Here is a 21,521-nt window from a genome sequence, read left to right as displayed (position 1 = left end):
ACTAGTGTCAAGTGAAAGGGTTATTGTAGAGTATTCTATGGTTTGAGATCTGCCAAATATAACATATGTCCTCTTAGTTCTTACTGTCCCAAAAGAGATCAAAACATCAGACCTCCAGACTCCAGACGTCCCTCTCCAGAGCAACATTAATAACTTCATTGCTGATTTACAAAAGGCTAGATAGTTGCCATACAGAATATGGGTTTAAAATATATGTTGTTTATATATCACTGAACAAAGATTTTGTGCAAAAACAGTCAACAACTATTTTCACCCCAAACTGAAACGCAATGTCAAAACAACACCAGATAACCAATAGCAGACATCCCACCCTGGAGAAATCCTTTTCCAGCCACCTGCACAGTGTTGTGCGCCGCCCAAAAAGGTCTATCTTTTTTCTTCCTGAGATCTTAAAGGAAGACTGACACGCCCCTCGGGAGCTAATAACTGCTATCAAACAATGCTATCATGATTCTGACGTCAGAGTGGCGAAAGCTTTCCCCAACGACTTCTATGCGGGCTCGCCGGGCTTGGTGGCCGTGGTAGCATAGCAACTTATGCTACTATTTTGGTGTCACATTTAGCTTGAATACTGGGTGAAAGTCTCATTAAAAAAAATATTTTTTCGCAACATTGTTCAGGTGAACTGTGTGTTTATGCTTGTTCATTGTAATAATCAATATCGCTATGATTATTTTATTTATCGCCGCGTCGCTCCGCATGACAACATAGTCTAGCCCGTCTCAGATGCAGGCTGCACACACACGGACGGACGGACGGACGGACGGACGGACGTATAGTCTCTGGTCAGGTCCCCGCATTGAACTGGGCATGTGTGTACGCACACACACACAGACACACAACTTTTAGCCGTGGCTATAGTGCATGACAGCGGGGAAGAGATTCCGTGCCATTGCATGTGTGTGTGTGTGTGTACACACATGCCCAGTCCCCCGTAGAGGCTCATGATCTCGTCCGCAAGACTATGCCTCGGCATAGCGATATTTATTATTACAATGAATACAAACATAAACACACTATAGTTCACTTGAACAATGTTGTGGTAACTAACTACGGTATTACAGAGTGAGAGCGAGGGTGTACATGTCAGCCTGCGGCTGAGAGGGGAAAAGAACAGTAGTCGCGCTGCTCTCACAGCGGCCAGACAACAGCAGACCGTCCGTAGTCGCGACTGTCGCGCTGCGGGGCTGAGAGGTCTCAGAGCGGGCAGACAGGGGTGTTGGCGACCGGGGGAACATGGGACTCCAGTCCAAAATTTGCGCTTGTGCTGCAGTTCCCCTAAAAAACCCCACGCCAACCTCAATTGCATTCAAACTAAGCATTTCTGGCGAAAAAATAATTTTTTTCAATTACATTTATAGCCAATATGACGCTAAATGTACCATCAAAAACGCTAGCCTGACCTATAGCCACTTGTTGCTAGCGCCGTAGCCCCGTTTCAAACTGTTTCAAACTGTTTTCAGTCAGACCACGTGATGTGCTGTACCACCCATATTAATTTCGGGGCATGTCAGCGGACCTTTAAGCGCCGTTCACACTGAAGAAGCTAGCTTGTGCTTTAGCTTCGTGGTCCCATGTTATCTCTATGCAGAGCAGCTTCTGCGTTTTAAAGCAGCTTCTTCGGTCTGAACGGAGCTTAACCCTTCTAAACCAAAGGTGACCGAGCCTTTTCAGTAATTGCCTCCAAACTCTGGAACAGTCTCCCACTACACATCAAGTCCAGCCCCACCACCCAAGTTTAAAAAACTCCCTAAAAACTCACCTTTTCTCCATTGCGTTCAGCTCTTAGTCTTTGTAAATAGTATTGCATGCTCTCATGTTCCTTGTGATGTTGTTATATTGTATTGCATTTACATTTATTTTATTCTTTTGTATTTTATGATGTCCTTATGATGTAACCTTTTATATGGAAAGCACTTTGGGTCAACTTCTGTTGTTTTTAAATGTGTGGGAAAACAGCCCTGGTTTAAAAGCTATTAAGATTTAATAAATGTTGCTTCTGAACATAATTGCTAGTTTGACTGTACTTGAAATGCTCTGATCTTGAAATAACAACCAAAAATCTGTCAGAAATCAGTCGTGGCGACTGCAGAACTTTAAACCATGAATATTGTTAAATAAAGCTGCTACATTGACAAAGCTCTGCATTTTACTCACCTCGACCTTCATTTCTCCAGTCATTCTCCAATCCCCACCTTATTGTTGGGCAATAGAAAACGTGCTGTTGTGTCACACACTGTCCAACGGCCGGGCAAGTATCATTATTTTATGAAGTGTGTGTGTTATAAGAACTTAGACCGACCTATCTCAGAACTTATTTTTTCTCTCCTTGCGTGTCTCAGACACAACGCTGCTGCTGCTGTCACTGGTAGACGCCCACCTTTCCCACAGCGAATGATATTAATATATTGTACTAGATTGACAGTTCAGTGACAAATGAGAACTAAACAAGACGAGGTAAAAGGGGCGTTGTTGCGGCTTGCCGATCCGGTCCGTGTGCTTAATATGTGCAATTAACAAAGCCAGTAGTAGGCAGGCTCGAAACTGTAAATAGAAAATGTTCCCCCGCAAATCAAGATTAAGTCGCCTGGTCAGCATTTGGGTGAGATTTATGAGAATTGCGGTTGCTAATTCCTGCGAGACTCTCGGAACTTCTGGGAGAGGTGCGATGTCTGCAATAGTAAGTAGCACAAGGTCAGAGCCATCACAACAAGACAATATTGACAAATCGTCATGTTAATTATTCTTACTGTACATCCATTGGGACGACACAATGTGCTACTCAGAAACACTTACTTAAACCACATCCGCTGACAACCGTTTGGCTGTAAAGCTATAAAGTTCTGTCCTTGGCTTTAATAGCCTCAGTGTAAAACATCCCACATGTCTGCTTATTATTATGACCCTATAAAGATACACTCAAGCCTGTCCAGGTGTTTTCCACTTAAGTTATGTTAGAAGCTACAGAGTCAGTTAAAGCTATGTTAATATCTTAGATACCGGTAGGTCGATTAATTCTCACCACTTGACAGTCTGTTGATAGCATAGACAGTCAGATACAGTATGATAATTTTACAGTCAGCATGCCTCACACTTTAGGACTCGTCTGACAATGCGTGTTTGGATGGGAATGTATCTGTATGAGCCGGTGCCTGCATGCCAGCACGTTTTCTTCTGACCCTGTCAGTCTCACACTAAACTCGTCCCAAGAGAAAATTGTATTTCCTGTGCACTGTGTGACAGAAATACTAACAAGGTGCCGTCTATGGTATGCAGCGGACAGCGACAGCTGTGGTGGGCCTATATTCGTCTCCGTAGTCTGTGCCACAGGACATAGTCTGTGCCATTAGACACGCCTCGCACCTGCATTGTGGGTAATGGGACACAGTTGGTAGAAAGTGACAGGCAAAGGAGAAGAAAGAAGGAGGGGAGAGGCAAATAATGGCTAGGGACTAATTACTTTTTAAACAATCAGTAAAGTGACTTATTGTTTAAATATTTAACAAAAAACAAAAAAAGATCAGTTATTATTGATGCGTCCCTAAATAAAACACACAAAAGTAATGAAGTTACAGTACCTTAAAAAGAGACGGAAAGGTGAATGGATTGTTGGAGCGTGCAACAGAGGGCTCTACTCCATCTTGTTTCCTGTTAAATAGAAAGAGAGAGAGAGAGAGAGAGAGAGAGAGAGAGAGAGAGAGAGAGAGGGTGAGAAGATGTATCAAGAGCAAGATACAGTATATACTGTAGTTATGTCCAGCTTTGATCATAGCTTAATCTGCAAACAACATAAACAACAAAACCTGTGTGTGTGTGTGTGTGTGTGTGTGTGTGTGTGTGTGTGTGTGTGTGTGTGTGTGTGTGTGTGTGTGTGCGCGTGCATGCATGCGTGTGTGTGCACGTGCGTGCGTCTCGGGCATAACTTGTGCACTGTCCGACCGAACAACCCTTAACGCACTGTGTGTGCGTCCCATATGCACTGGGGATATGCATTATGCAGTGATTATGCAGTGCCAAGTGGCACTTAGAGTGAACCACAAAGATCTGTTTCTGTCTGTTCGTGGGTCTTCAGAGGCTGCATAATGTGTGTTTGGGAGGGTTTGGCCAACACGACCCATCAGCCTCACTGATTGGCTGACCTTTTGCGTCACATCTGTGCCACTTCTCCAATATAAGTGGCAGCGTGTACAATGGTACATCAGATAACAGAAGCATTCCTGACCCCTCTTCTCGTTTGTGTCTCTGATCGCCTCGTATCTGTTCTCTATAAGGGCATATGACCAAGACCAGACCAACTCCCCGCTTCACTTAACGCAGCAGTGAAACCTAGCAGACGCCTGGTCAGTGTCTGCAGCCTGCTCTCAAGCCACGCAAGGCCTTTCTCTGGGTTCTGCCATTTAGAACAAGTGGGTAACAAAGAAAAAAAAACTCAAAGTGCGCGCGCACGCACGCACGCAGTCCTCCAATGCATCTTATTTAACTTATCCGTTAGGAATGTCCTTTCCTCCATTAGAACTGCATCGTCTAGAGGTGCACGAGGGAGTCCACTCTACTGCACATTACAGACAACACACGGGGCGACCTGCTGGAGTGCAGATTATGGAATCCATTCGCGACACAACAGGGAAGCTGCTCTTTGCTTTCAGCCTCTCAAATGATTGAACGGGGGCTGCGAGTTGTAACCCGCCCGCCTTCTTTTCTCACAGACATTCTTTTCTAAACCTCCTACCTACACCAAAAAGCTAATTTATTTGAACACAGTTCTAAGATATTCAATAAAGATTGTTTTGTTGATGAAATATCTAGTATAAATTGGAACATGGTGTGACGTACTGTAGTGAGGACGGCCCTGAAGCTGCACTGGATTTATTTACGTGTGAGCTTGTAGATCTGCTATTTTGGCTGTATGTTCCACTATTTTCAATTTACAAATGTTATGACAGACACACTACCGCAGATTAGGGGCGCTTGGGGTCAAGTGGTTAATATGCATGTATGACACCTGTTCAGCTTGTAATGGTATATGAAAGCCTTTAGGGATTGGCCCAGATGGTCAAATGTTTCACAGTATGATCTGTATCCGGACAGGAGGTACTGCGGCTGATTGAGAAACCAAAGGTTCCCACTTTGATAGTGTAGAAGTGTCCTTGAGAAAGACACTGAACCCCTAATTGCTCCTGATGAGCAGGTTGGTGCCTTGCCTTGCATGGTTTCCCCCGCCGTCGGGGTATGAATGTGAATGTAAAGCACATTGTAGTGCTGGATAAAGGCACTATATGAATGCAGTTATTATTTTTTTTACATTTGTAGCATTTCAGGTATAAACCAGTCATTAACAACAAGGTCAGATGTGAAAGTCATGTCCGAAATCAATAACAACCACCATGCACATATCTGAAGGACAACACTCAGAATGCTAGTCACATCAATGATGGAAGCCTCAACATATAAACGCTGTCATCCATCTGTGTGTGTGTGTGTGTGTGTGTGTGTGTGTGTGTGTGTGTGTGTGTGTGTGGGGGGGGGGGGGGGGGTTAATATGTTAATAAATGTTAATATGCATGTGTGCACGGTCATATTACGGTAAGCCAGTTGAGAAGATGTCAGCCAGCATTGAGAGCCTGTCGCAATCTCTCACTCAGTATATGCATGCAGTAACTGACACTTATAGCCCGACATACAGTATGACACAGAACTAAGGCATCGAAACATTCGAACAGATGCATAGCAGTATATATCATCTCAAACCACACAGAATATACCATAACTTTTCTGCACTTGACAATGATGCTTAGGTAAGATAAAATAAAATCTTTATGCAACTGATTCTGGGCACACATAAAGTGCACCTAATCATCTGCTACCAAGTCAATGAATGACAGACGCAATAGATAAGTTGCTTCTACCATGCAGGGGAGGTCATGTGTTTGTAAACACATGGATTGCAGGGTCTGTATTGATTGTTTTCCCTCTGTGGTTGCTGTGGTAAAGCTGTTCCCCTTTTACTCACTTCAGTAAGCAAAGCTGACACAACTGTGGGGATAATGTGAACTCTGTAAACCCACAGACAGTTGCGTCTGTCTTTCTAAATCAGTACTTCTCTTTTTTGTGCCAAGGACACCCAAAATGATAGATTAGATCTGAAAATGCTTTGTGCCAGGGTCCCCCCAAGAAGAGAAGATTTGTGTTGAAGAAAATTCAAAAGCTTTCAAACACTTTCAAGATTTAATAGCATATAAGCTTGCAGCGTGGCATGAAGTGATGCGATGTGAGCACCATTCAGGCACAAGGCAGGAAGGCTTGGAAGGTTGTTGCCTAATAAACAACCACTATCACACATAACGATTGGTCAATTTGAATCTCAGTTTAATCTAAATTGCATATCGTTGGTGTCAGGTGACACCTTGTATGTTAAAAAAAATAATCATAATAATCTTTTTGACCCCATGTTATTTAGTCATGAGTTATTTTAATTGGTTAACTATTTGCACACTTTGATAAAAAAACAAATCTGGTTTCAATCCAGATAAGCCAAAAATCTGATTTGTGCTGGCTGTCTACACATAGGCAAAGAGACCTCTAGTTTGAAGGTGGCAAAGTTCCACACATATAAATCCCCCATCAGCGCAGAGATTACCAAGTAGGCCTACTATTATTATGAACCACCAAAGAGAATCACCCGAAATGCCAGAAACGTGATTTAAATGTAAAACTCTTGTGTTGTTGTCGATATCCAATCAAACAACACAGAACTCAGACAGACTCAATATATGGTAAATAGTGAATTAAATTTATATAGCACCTTATCCAAATCGCTTTACAACGTACGTGCATTACATTCACTCATACATTCATACACCGATGGTGAAGAAAACCATGCAAGGCAGCAGAAACCTACTCATCAGTAGAAATGATTGGTTGGTTCAGTGTCTTGCTCAACATCACTAAAAGGATCCCTGGCTAATAAGACAAATATGCCTTAAAACATTATACTTGCCCTCTATAACTAAAATTAAAAAAGTAAAAACACCTTAAATATTAGATTTCTTTCATTAATAGAGAATCTTTCATTCAATAGGGACTGCTCCTGTTGCAAGTTGATGATGCCATTATGTCCTTGTGTGGTCCAGCCCTATGGAATATTATGGAATGCACATGCTAAAAAAATATAAAAATATATTGCTTTGATACATATTATCCTTAGGAAGTATTACGTTTTTTTTTAATCAGCATATGCATTCCATACATTCATTCTATAGGGCTATATGGACATCATCAACTTGCGACAGGAGCAGTCCCTATTGAGTGAAATATGTAAGGTGTTTTTATTTTAGTTGTAGAGGGCAAGTATAATGCTTTAAGGCATATTTGTCTTATTAGCCAGGGATCCTTTTAACTCTGAGGGAGCCGATCAAACTGGGACCTTGACCTGACGTGTCAGCTGCATAGACAACCTGAACAGATGCCACACATGCATATTAACCACTTGAACCCAGCGGCAGCGTGCATGTCATAATAGGCAAACATTTAGCATACATAGTGGAACATCTAAATAAAGCTCACCCGGGAATAAATCCAGCGCAGCTTCAGAGTTGTCCTCGCTACACTGCATCTTCCAATTTATACTACATATTTCATCAATAAAACAATCTTCATTGAATCTCTATCGGACTACCGGTATGTTAAAATCCCCCATCAGTGTAAAGATTACCAAGTACTATTGTGAGTCACTGTGGTGTTCCTGTTGTGGGAGTGTCAGTATTATTCCACTGATATATTCTGTATATAATTAAATATATGACTAATGACAGCCATATATCTATCCAGCAAACAAACATTAATCCACTCTTCCCCTTTATTTGGAGAACCAACCAAGCAGACTAGATTGACTGCAATAAACCCATGTTCTTGTAATGGGTTTTCATTAGGCCCACCTTTTTAGACAGTAAACATCCCCTGTACCAATACCACTGCTGTGTCAAACTTACAAAAGTACCAACGGCAATGTCAACCAACCAGCCATAATCTCATTACACATTATTTTCCCATAATGCTGGACTGCATGGCACTGCACCCACTGCCACTGTCACTTTGAACCATGTGACTGGCATAGTCTGTTTCTGGGCGCAGATGCATGGAGGTGGTCTAGGACCTACAGGTCACCGTTTGGCAGGGGTGGGATGATTGGCATGCGGAGGGCACGTCCCCCAGCACTACTAATCTGACACACTGACGCAATGACATCAGCTGGCCTGTGGCACAGCTGGCCAGGAATAGTTGATGGTACTTCAGTCACATCAGATTAACTGCTTCTGTGTGTGTGTGTGTGTGTGTGTGTGTGTGTGTGTGTGTGTGTGTGTGTGTGTGTGTGTGTGTGTGTGTGTGTGTGTGTGTGTGTGTGTGTGTGTGTGTGTGTGTGTGTGTGTGAGAGAGAGAATGTACTGTATAGAGACAGAGGTCAGAAGAAACAAAAGCAAGAGATATTTCACCCCTGAGCTATTGTCACTCGTATGTCAGACAATCAGATAGCTCTGCCTTTTGAAAGGTTTGGTGACATCTAACTTCAATGTAGGGGATAGAAATTAAAGGAAACTATTTGGAAACGTGCACTGCAGAGCCAATACAAGGACTTTAGAGGGGTCCTTCGAATTGGGTCAGTATCAGGACTGGTTTTCAAAACAACCCATCACATGCAACACGTAAACCATCTCAGCTACAATGAGTAAATGTATTTTGTGGCAAAAGAGACCGCACTTGTACGGCTGTACAGCCTGTAAATACAGTAAGCTAAGAGAAACCCAACAACTGTACTGTTTGTGAAACAAGCTTCTAAATTATCTGAAACCCTTTACTTGTACTTTTTGTGGTAAAAGCACTCAAACGTTCTTCTTTCCTTACTTGATCTCCTTACCCCCCCGCCCCCTCTTCCCATCTCTCTCTTCTTTCCTTCCTTTTTTTCTTGAAAAACAATACACGATAGGAACTATGCACAAAAACCCACCCACTTTTTACTTTTTTACTAAAAATGTGATGTGACAATAAAGTTGTCACACACATTCTGATTCTGAACCTACTTGCTTGGATTCTGTGGGGCTGCACTGTGCTCCTCATGTGAATAGCCCCTCAACTTCTCTGCACGTCCAAAATAATCACCCGCCTCTCATTGAAAATGTTTTACCAAGGCGTGTCATTCGCTTCCCGTCTGAAAAGGTGACGTGTAAGTCTTTTTTCCAAGGCCCACACCGCCAATGACGTGTTTTCAGTGTTTACGCACTCTTCTCTAACCACCATTTCACTCTCAGTCAAACAGAGAAATATGAAATATGTCACAGTTCAATCCTCTACGCGCTCCCTCCGCTCCTCAAACACCAACCTCCTCAAACCCATAAAGACAAACCTACGCACCGGGTGACCGGGCCTTCTGCTCGGTCGCCCCCGAACTGTGGAACGCTCTCCCCGCCCACCTGAGAGCCCCACAGTCGGTTGACACTTTTAAGAGAGGACTAAAAACTTTCCTTTTTACAAAAGCATTTTTATAGCCTTGCCCTGTTTTATTAGACTTTTTTTTAATGGTGTGTTGTTTCTTCTGCTTTTATTTCATTTGCTGTAGCACTTTGAGATTCCAACGAATGTAAAGTGCATTATAAATAAAATCCATTATTATTATTATTATGAGATCGTGTGATCGCAAAATCTCTGTCCCCCCCTTCCTGGATTTCCTCTCCATTTTTGTCGAGACAGGCTGTTTTCAACGGACCCTAACTACCGTAGGGAACGGATGGTCATGCTGAGAGTATTAATTTGTCTTCGCAGAAGCACTGCATGAGACAACCTCTGTGTTCATTAACGATCGGGGGATCGATCATAGGCTACTGGAGATAAATATTCTGTGACTACTTTAATTTAATGAAAGGTAAGGAAAAAATGAAAAATGCATTCATGCATTTACTCTCTAACGGTGAATGACTAAAATAAGGTTCATATCAGAGGAGAGAGAGGTTTTGTGTCAACATGCCTAAGCTCTGGAGTCATGTTTATCTTCAGCTACCCATTATTCCAAAATGCTGCCCTTCTAGCCTCCAGCTGTATTACATTATTATTATGGACAAACATACAAGTAGCAGTCAGGCCACTAGTGGCCAGCCCACCAACCTTGTCTGGATATGGATGCTAGTGTAGTGTAGAGGATGCTGTGATGATATTATTATTATTATATTATTATTTACAGCTTAATGATTAACTTGATATTCCACACATATCTAAGGATAATTGCGTACACGCTGAGGGAAAAATGCTGCTGAAAAATTGAATGACTGCAGGTCGATTGTTAGTTATTGCTGCCAGTGTAAGCGCACGGTAAGAGAGTAAACTTGCACTGTTGGAAAACAGTGGAAGGAAGCAGCTCCATCTGCAAACTAGAGCCAATGCAGGCATGTTGAGTGGGAGGATGGATAGCGAATTAGCAATGCAAATAAGAATCTAATCTTTCTGGCCAAATATTCTTACATATCCACACAGACTTTTCACCATATCCATCAGCAGATTGGTCTCTCAGGGGGAAGCCACATGATCTCCAGACTAAATCAAAGATAATGGTCCCATCATGCCAACTCGCCTGCCAGAAATGATTAAGAAATGTGTTTTCAAGCAACAGTTGGAGAGTAGAAAATGGCTGAGCAGGTGTCTCCAGGTCTTTTATCCATGTGGGTATATCAACTACTTTGGACACATAGAGGTGAAATGAGGCAATGCACATGTAAAATGGTAAGGAATATATCTTCACTTGCCTGGAGCAGCAAGCTCATTAGACAGTTCTGCAATGTTTGCAATGTCAGCTGAAAAATAAGCAACCAGTGTGACAAAATGTGGAATATTTTTTTTTACATTTTAAGAATTTAGCTGCCTTTGACCGAGTATTCCGTTAATTAAAATCCAATTGTTCATTCACTGGGTGCGCAAACGCAAAAAGTGTCACTTGATTGTGTTACGTGCACGCAAATCACATGCATGCATGCGAAGGGTATGTCCATGGGGCCATTTGATTCAGGCGATTCACCCGTTATCATTGTATTAAATATACGAAATCAACCGTTATCAGCAGTATTTGACGCCATATGAAAAAGTTATTGGAATTTCAGAAGGGGGGGGGGGTTAAATGCAAACCGGGTAGGATGTGATATTAAGTCAGACTTTGGCGCTCCTGTAACTTTGGGGGATGCCTCCGTACAAACTAAACTTCTTGAAGTGTACAGAAACAAGGCCGTTTATGAGGACATTTCTCGCGGAATGGTAGAGCATGGCTACACGCGGTCCTATCTGCAATGTCAGATTGTCGTTGGTTACCACGGTAACCAAAGCAGATATTGACGCAGGGCGGCTTTGGGTTGAGTTGTTAAAATCAGTCTGAACGCAAACGGTAGTGTGAATGGTCGGGCCAAAAGATCGGATTTGAGGAAAAAAATCTGATTTGAATCGGATTTGACTTGATGTGACTGCAGTCTAAATCGGGCCTTAAGACGTGGTCTGACTCACGTCTTAACGGTATGCGGTGAGTCTTTTTAAGTCAATGGGCAAATATCAGAAACCGCACTGCGTCCTTAATTAACATATGAACACTCCCCCAATGTGTAAAATCTGCTGGCGAGTCTTAAGCCTTATGTGTTTGCACTCAGCACGACTGCACAAATGTTTATTTAATTATGGTATTAAAAACACCAGCGGGGAAAATAAAAGGACACCTGGTGAGACGGGGTTTGACTGCAAATTATAGAAAGTACTGAATTATTGATTACGTTTTATTTTTGAATGTCAGTTGAAGAATACTTTGTTGCAATATATTCTTAATAAATCTGTATCCAATGGCTACTGAATGTGTGAATTTTTAAGACTCCTCTTAGTGTATAGAAACATCTTTTTCAGAAGTCTTTTAGGATTTAGATGAGATTTCTTTTAGAATCGGCCTCAGGTCTAAATGGAGTCAAGCACTCTTGTATGTGTAATCAGCTGCAGTGGTCAATGGGTCAGTGTGCATGTGTATGTGTGTGTGTGTGTGTGTGTGTGTGTGTGTGTGTGTGTGTGTGTGTGTGTGTGTGTGTGTGTGTGTGTGCGCGCGCGCACGTGCGTGCGCGTGTGTGTGTGACCTGAAAGCGACGCCAATCAGCTGCAATGGGTCATACTACAAACAGACAGACATACATACATACACACACGGCCAGTCATTGGAGCGGTTGGGCACTGCTCAGGTCTTTACACAATTGGTTTTGGCCACTAAGCAGCTCCACTGGAGCAGTTGGGGGTTCAGTGCCTTGCTCAAGGGCACTTCAGCGATGTTGGGTGAGTGATGACCAATCACTTCCCGACCCAGATTTTTCCTGCCCGTCCGGAGAATTGAACCGGAAACCTTTCAAACATTCACACCTTGGTGAAGAGCGCCCTCTAGCGTAATCACTGAAAACACCAGATGACACTACGTTCATCCATGGCAGTCAAGCGTTGGATAGAGGAGATGACGTTGTGTTAAACAGATAAATAGGAACTTAGTATACTAAGATAGTTCCATTGATCCAAGACGGAACACAATCGATTGATTGATCATTAAAATAAACATTCTCCGAGAAAGTCTGCAGCCCACCCATGACCGCGACCCGTCTGACACGATAACACGACAGCCGAATGTGGTCAGATGAGAGAGGTGCGAAGGGTCTCAAGATGTTCAGCAGTCTTCAGCATTTTATGGATCAGCAGGGATCCATAAAATGCTGAAGACCGCTGGCATTTATAAACCAACCCACAAGGACACTTCAGTAGCAAACTACACCAGACTACCGTATTTAGTTTCAAAATATTCTGTTATTTTTTCGAGTATGGCGATGTACAAAAATCAGTAAATATAGCAGTACACTGGGCACAGTGCGAACATGTGAAATTACCAACTGCTAGATTAGACAGAAAATGCTGAGGAGACACATAGCAATCAGCCCTGACCAAGGTGTTCCTTGCTTTGCTTATTAGAAAAGATAACCTAATCTTTGAAATGCCCTATAAAAGGGTCACAGCCTCAGGATACATTTAGCCAGAGACAGAAACAGACCTCTTGGTTTCATAGGATAGCTGAGAAAATGTGAAAATACTATATTTTTGTCGGTTCTCAGAGGAAGCTTTGCCATTTTCAATTTACAGCTCCTTGGTTATCTGAAAACCCCCAGAGATGAGCGAACACCTCTCAGGGCAGCAGGAAGGAAGTGGCACAATTCCTATTCCTGACAAAACGATCATCATAGACTCCGTCTCTAAAACTGCTACTCAACATGTCCATGGGTTGTTCTCTAAATACTCTGTCTGTGCTGCAGATTGTTTTTGCTCTCAGGAGATGACTCATCATCTAGTGCCAAATCAAAACAGATTGTTTTGTGTGACACTTGAGACCAACCTCTTTAATTTACAGTGACACAACAAATCGCCCATGACTGCAAGCACATGAAAAAGATGAAAAACTCCCTTTTAATGGCTGAAACCTTGAACAGAACCTATCTCTAGGGCAGCCATCTGCTTTAACCGTTTGGGTTGAGACAGAGAGATAGAAAGGGAGAGAGGGGGGGGTTACAGGAGATAGAGCAAGCACATCAATGAATGATGCTCTACTAGAATGGTAATTTTATAGTAGATTACCAGTATACCCATAGCAAGCCAAATGACGTCATGATAACGTTATGATGACATCATCCAGTGACGTTCAGGACTAGGCCAGATCACAGCCTATATGGGGATGATCTTTACGTCATTTTCAGGACGTCTTCACCAGTTTCAATAATAATATAGCTTATTCTGGGCCAGATCTGATTAGTTATGATATGACTTAAGTTGATCTGGCCTCGATCAGACTCTCTCTGATTCATCCAGGGACGTCTGTCTTAGTGGGTAAAATTTATGTTGGTTGAAATCAGGTGATATTCTGGGTCAGATGTGACTAGTCTTGGTTTGACTTGATCTGGCCCCAATCGAGACGTCACTAATTCGTCATTAGCTTTGCCAAGATCACAGTACCCAAATCTATTTTTAGCAGAATATGGGGACATTTTCCATTCTCTGTCTCATTATTTCTGGCAGTAAAATGGCGAAGAGATATAAAAGCGAATAAAACATTTTATGTTCCCACCAGCCGCCAGGACATTATCTAACAGTAACTCCTTGTCAATGGAGCAGTGCCAGAGTTCTGCCATTAGTGACATCAGAGCCTCTGCTTCTCTAGTTTCCAGCTTTGGAAGAGACACACTACACATTCATAAATACTGAATGAATCACCATAGGAATATCATATCGATCTTATATTTTACTTTAAGGGTGATACCGTACTTGACACCACTGCCTCCTGCTAGGCTGCTACCAACACCAGATAATCCACGTAAATTCACACACCGCTTTACATCAGCACACAAAGAGAGAGGAAACAAGCGCACACACACACACACACACACACACACACACACACACACACACACACACACACACACACACACACACACACACACACACACACACACACACACACACACACACACACACACACACACACACACACACACACACACACACACACACACACACAGGCTTTGCGAGTCCACCTAGAAAATAGCAGCTAATCCAAACAGGCAGAGCAGATAATGCACGATGAAAGCAGACCCACTTAGTCTGGATGTCAGCCAGTTTGTCTGTATACAGTGATGTATGTGTGTGACATAGTACAGGCAATCTAGGGTTTAAACCTCAAACAAATTGCAACACAAACTCTTTCAACTTTCAACAAAATAAAATAATAATAAAAAAATAAAAAAAAGTCCATGGTGCTAGAAGGTGTCGTAGTCCAACATCAACTTGGATGTGGTCCACAATATTTGTTTTACTTGACAATTAATGAATAATTTGTGTTGGGCAAATTAAGCTACATGTAACCGAGCTACGTAGCTGAGATACATTTTTGCAGCTTTTTGTAGCTTGTAGCTACAAAAACAAGCAATTAATATAATTTTAAGATATTTTTGGGGATTTTGTGTGTGACGGCCCCCTGTGCCTTTAAGGAATGTTATACAGTTCTGTGTCAGGCCTGCTTAACCTAATAACATTTGCAGTGCTGGATTGTTGGACTGGCAATTTGCAGAAGGGGAGACACCTGTCCAGTGTCCGCCCCAAACATTATAAAAGAGCTGCTGTGCTGTTCTGATCTCTCCATTCCTCCTCAGGCAGGCTGCAGGAGCAGCCACATCAGAGCAACTTTGTTCTTGGTTATATTTTGTTAGTTTTGCAGTCGTTCCCTGCCAGCTTTAGTTGGAACACAAAAATGAATCGTTTGATTATACTTTTTCATTAATTGTTACATTAAGTACTTTTTTGCTGGTCTCCCCTCTTTGTTATGGCCCCTGAGCCAGCCATAACAAATGGGGACTCGTCCGGGATTTGCCTGTATTGATAGATCAGAGTAGGTAGACCGGAAAAGAGATGGGGGGAAGACACACAGCAAAGTTGGCTCGGGACTCGAACCCACGAGGCCGCGACACACTGTCATGCTAGATTACCAGCCAAGCTAGGGGAGAAAATGTTTTATTTTTTCCTTTTCCCTTTATTTTGTCTGGGAGGGCAATGGGATGCTCAGCAGAATAGCCTTCATGATTCGCTTGCCCTGAGATTTTGTCATTGAAACATCAATAAAAACATTTTGAAAATAATAATAATCATAATCATATAATTACAATTATTAGATATTTCACTATCATACAGAAAATCCAGCATTAACGTGCTTCACATAATGAAATGTATACGAAAACCGAGTGCATAAAGATGCATAATATACAGATTATTTTTTTGTTTTTTTACAATCACTGTACTGCATCCAACACAGTTTATGTTTGATTGTGGACAGTGCTGAACCTTTGGTGTGAGAATTAGACAAGAAAACCTGTTTAAATCACTGTTTAACATGGGCGTCAATGGGAAATCGTGACATCACTTATTTCAGCAATTTTCAATATGTTCCCCTACTTGGATTTCTTAGGACTTTTGATATGTTATTACTAATATATTTATGAAACAAAAACAGTTGAAAGAGTTTGTGTTGCAATTTGTTTGAGGTTGGCCCCTTTTTTTCTTAGATTGCCTGTACTAACAGAGAAGGAGAGAGGGATATAAGAGAATACGGTCGCATTCACTAATACTTCGGTAGACTCGATGCGAATGGGCGGAGAAGTTGGGATTCTTGCATATTTAATTTGCTGCATTTGCCTTCACACAGCAATGCCTGTCATCCGCAGCAATTGGAAACGCAGCAGAGAACTTTATCAATGTGTTCAATTCATAACTCTACACAGTGAAATATATGGTATTAAAATTATGCTTCTAGTAATAGTTAGGACTTGAGGAATGGATGCATGGGTGTTGTCCCGTCACACACTGAATGTTCTTTTGGGCACATTTGGAGCGCAAAATAATCCTTAATTAGTTTACAATCTGTACTCCTATAGATTAGGCTATCCGATCATCATATAAAATTAGTATGCTACTATGCATATGCCATGTTAGCTATACAGTTTATAGATCATGCTTAAGCATGCGTTTAATTTTGCAGTATTTATATTTAAACAAAATGAAAAAATGAAGAAAACTCCAGCACTTGGATCCCCGCACATAGTGACAGCACTCCATTTTTACGCACAGACAGACAGACAGAATACTCATGTGTTTCCTTAAGCAATTGATTAATGTGCTCATCTGACCATATTTCAATGAGGGCTTCGGTATCCCTTCTCCGTCTCGAACTTTACTCCTCATTCATTCATTCATCCGCCACATTGTTCGCTTCATTCCCTGTATTTGACGCGATTGCATTCCCACCTGCACCAAATCAAAATCAAGTGCGATTGGAAGCGAAGCGAAACCCAATTTTTTTGGCGGGGTAGAATGTGGTTCTTTGATGCGCATTAGGATTCGAATGAGGCTTCACACGTGCCAAACGAAGCGCACTTTCCGACAATGTGCATCAGGACCGCAGTAAAGCTTTCTGTGTGAAGGCGACCTAAGAGACCATCAGGCAGCCGATGAACATGTGCAGCACAGCTTTCACTACTAGCGGGACTTGGATACAAAATCACAATATCACACACACACACACACACACACACACACACACACACACACACACACACACACACACACACACACACCCCTGATCCAATCTTTCTCCTCCTGAAGCATTCGTGCAGCCAGTACAACTACAGTGCACGTCATTCAAGCCCATCCCTACACTTACCTTCTTGCTTCTGTTGCGCAGCTTGATGTGTAGCTAAATGCCTTCCATTCTCACAAACTTGGGCTGCTCTTTTTGCATGTGTGTCTCTCTCTCCGTACGTTTGACCAACTCCCTCTATCTCCCAACACCTGCTGTCTAGAGCTCAGCTCTGACGATGCAGACAGAAGCTCCCCCCTTTCTTTCGCCTCCCTCTCAGCAGCATCCCTCGCTCTCGCTCCCTTCTTCGAAAGCATGCATACATTTCTTCCGCACTCCGTTTTCTTTTTCCCTCTTATCTGAGGTCAATGCAAATGCCCTCTCCCCTCCATTTATTTTACTCTCCTCATCTGTCTCCGAGTTCTATTTCCCTCTCCCAATCTCTCCCTTTCTCTCTCTCTCTCCATTCCCCAGTCCCCCACTACTCTGTATTTTCCAATCTCACATTCTCTTTTCTCTCCATCAGTCAAACCACTCGGATTTCAACCAGCTCCTTGGCATGGCATGCCAGGTCTTCTCAGGAATAGGTAATGTTCACATAATAGACCACAGCACTCAAATGGGTGGGGGAGGACAGTGGGATAAGGGTCTGGCACATTTTTTTCTTTTCTTTTTTTCTTATTAAAAAGAGACAGACGGAAAAAAAATAGTGGACATTATCTCCCAGAAAGGAAATCAAATAACTCGATGCTATTATCTGTTCCTGTGACAGCCCTATTCTAACACTTCTGCACGTCATACAACCACTAATGTCCAATCTGATACATACAGTATAGGAGCTAAAGTGACTTGGTTAGGTCTGTGTGTATGTGCGTGTGCGCACTCATGCATACAGGGGGATTGGGAGCGGGAGAGGGGTTCTTCTTGGGAGGAACACCCCGAACAGCAGAAGTGTTTTCTGCGTTTTTATATATTTTATTTCCATTAATAACATGCAACAAATCTGCATCAACAATACTTTTGGCATGGCAAAAGTACGTGTCATTATCTCAGCCAGGCAAAGAAGCGGGGACAAAGATGATGTTTTCATGGGATAATAATTACTGGATGAATCAGCGCGATTGCTAGTAGGCCAAGGAAGACACTCACCAAATATTGTTTCAATCCGTCAACGACAACTATGTTTTAATGTTTAATATTTTTAGGAAAGTATTAGCACAGACCTACTGTCCCTCCAGACTACAATAGGAAGGGGGGGCCTGTTACTGTACATCTGTTATTGTACATACTCACCCAAGCACATATTAGGACAATCTCTGTCTCTCTTGCTCTATCACCTCAGGTGGCCTACTGGACGGTCCCGAAAATGGAAGTTTATCCCACATCCCCCATGAATGTCCCGCATTTCAGTGATTATGATTTTAAAAAGATAAAGGGAGAACTAACATAACACCTCTGTATTTTTATGTTTTATTGACCTATCAAAGGCAATTGATAAATGAATCATGAAAAAGTATTCAGGAAACTCATTGCAGTCCCCAAATACAGAATTTTATCCCCGTTTTTACTTAATGTTTATATGGACGACCTCTCAAGTCAGCTAAATGTTTGTAAAACAGGTTGTATTGTTGGGGAAGGTGGCACTAATCATCTCATGTTTGCAGATGATCTGGTTATACTTAGCCCATATACTGCAGGGTTACAACAATTATTGAGAATATGCTCACAGTATGGCAAAGAGCATGATATTACCTATAATGCCAAAAAAGTAGCATTATGATTGTTCGATCTAGAGTGGACAGGAAATCACTTTCCAGCGTTCTGTCTCTCAGATGCCACTAGCTGTGTTTAAGGAATTTAAATACCTTGGACATATCCTCTCAGAGGATCTCAGGGATGACAGTGACATCCAGCGACAGTGTCGAAAAAATATATGCTCAGGCCAATATGCTTTTAAGAAAATGTTCTATGTATGTATCTATGCCCAGTAGATGTAAAATGTGCACCGTTCAGATCATATGTCACCTCTCTGTATACCATCTATGGTCCTCGTACAGAGTAAAAAGCAAAGCAAACGACTTAGAGTGCCATACAACGATGCCATGAGGTTACTTCTCCGTGTTCCTAGGTGGCGCAGTGCCAGTCAGTTGTTTACCTCTGTTGGTGTGCCCACATGTGATGCTTTGTTAAGACAACTGATGTACAATTTTATGGGACGTCTGGAGGTGTCGAGTAACAGCATCATAGTGGCACTAACAACCCTATCAAGAGCTGTTACCGGGTCACGTCCAGGGCTGCACAAGCACTGGCTCGGCAGCCTGCTGCTGATTAGGTAGGTCACTACTTTGTTTTGTATTCATTGTTCGCTTTTATCCTTTTCCCATGTTGTTTGTCTTTATGTTTTTTGTACGTTGATCTTATGTGATATGGACTCCTGTCTGAAATAAAGATTACAATATAACATCCATGTCATATAAATCAATGTGTCCACTAGTGACAGATATTTCACTTACAAGAGATCCTGCCACAACAAGTGGATAGCATAGCTCAAGCACGCCATTACAGCCGACATGAATAGAATAACATTCCCGTTACCAACCCTTTTGTCAAGGGACTGTTTTCATTGATGGCCGAATGAAAGGAACGACAGCAGCGTTGATCTCAACAAAAGTGAACTACAAGTGAGTCTGGAGACCTCAGGCTATAGGGACCCTCAGTCTTTGAGTATATACTTAAGTTAAGTAGTTTTACTTAAGTACCACCTAAGAGTCGGGTGGGGTTTAACATTATCATTACAATTCATAATCAGGTGTGTTGTCAATCAAAGAAAAGTCTAACAAGTTGTCTTAAATACTCTTCTGTAACTACACAGTGAATTCCTCTGTTAATTTATCGATTTGTAACTCCTGAAATTGAGCAAATGTAACACATGTACACTGTACAGAGGAATAATGACGAGGATTTTACTGTGTATTTTAACTGACCTCATTTGACAACGCATGGTTTGTTTACCACCTTACCAGATGTGCTGCACCTTTCGGAGAACCGTCTCAGAGAAGCTCTCTCTTCTGGGTCGCATCGTTCCTCTACCTCTCCCTCTCGTCTGGAGCATAACCTACTGATGCACCTACTCACCGGCCTTACGTTGAAATTAACTGAATCTGAGAAGGGCTTCCAAACGGCACAATATACACTTGGCAATTGTACCAATGCCAACAATCGACAGCCGAGACCAAAGGCCCCCTCTCAAAAAAGTCCACTGGTGCAGTGTGCGTGAGCAGAGCCTATTGGCAGCCTGTTAGGTAGCCCACGCCCAAGTGTGAGTATAATCTTACAGGTAGCCCAGAGCCCCGCACGCACGCACGCACGCACGCACGCATGCACGCACGCACGCATGCACCTGCACTCTATGGGCAGGATCACACAAAACCTGTTTTCTTTTTTCCCTTTCGCTATTCATGAGCTTCTGGGTTACAATGGATATCCCACCATTCTACCTAGTTCAGTTGAGAGTCTTCATTGAAAATGTGTTTTTTACAGCCCACAACACAACACAACACACACTCCTGTACAGCAAATAACGTGTCAATCACAGAAAAGTCCAACAAGTTATAAAGAATATACATTTCAGAAGGCCAGTATAGTATTTACTGTAATGTAAGTCGATGCTTTGCTGAATTGTTCTCCCAGGGAAGTCAAGATACAGTTCCTCCATGTGATAACCTGAGCATGACCAAGAACAAATGGAGCACAGAGCACATAGAAGCTCAACATCTCTCTCTGTTTTGATCCAGTGAGCTGAGAGGACAGGTCTGCAGAGAGATGACTGGTTATGTTCGAAATGGGAGTCAGGCCAGGTCACGTGTGTCAATGAATTGACCTGAATAAGAATGCAGATTTTCTTTTTTCTTTTCTTCTTCATAAAGGAGAGTCAGTCAACCCCAACGCTTTGGTCTTTTGGTCTTTATTTAGAGACGGTGAGAAATGTGAGCAGGGAACATGGGGGTGGCATAAAAGACTCTGACGTCAGGATTCAATCGTAAGCCATCGTCAGTAAACAATACTCATGCTTCCAGCACCGACCACTTAAGCCCTATTTTATACTTAATACTAAATTATGCCATAATAATAATAATTTATAATCTATAAACTAATTTCTGGAATAAAAGAATCACACCCGTGTGAAGTGAGGGGCGCCAATCAAATCATCAGTATGGGTTACACACAGACGCACAAAGCTGGGCATAGGAGGGGCGGGTACAGGCATAAGTGCCGACATACTAACAGT

The 21,521-nt window shown here is 42.3% G+C and overlaps 1 protein-coding gene across 1 annotated transcript in view; it reads right to left on the bottom strand.

Moving 5' to 3' along the window:
* LOC308332605 (rap1 GTPase-activating protein 1-like) overlaps window positions 1-21,521 on the bottom strand; it is a 95,037-nt gene that overhangs the window by 41,755 nt on the left and 31,761 nt on the right. Inside the window, exon 3 of the mRNA XM_080788579.1 lies at window positions 3,600-3,669. Within this exon, the coding sequence (XP_080644705.1) occupies window positions 3,600-3,669 (70 nt within the window). The remainder of the gene's footprint in view (window positions 1-3,599; window positions 3,670-21,521) is intronic.

This window comes from Protomyctophum bolini (assembly GCF_963924005.1).
Source record: "Protomyctophum bolini genome assembly, chromosome: 2".
Taxonomy (NCBI): domain Eukaryota; kingdom Metazoa; phylum Chordata; class Actinopteri; order Myctophiformes; family Myctophidae; genus Protomyctophum; species Protomyctophum bolini.
This window is presented reverse-complemented; position numbering and strand designations above follow the sequence as displayed.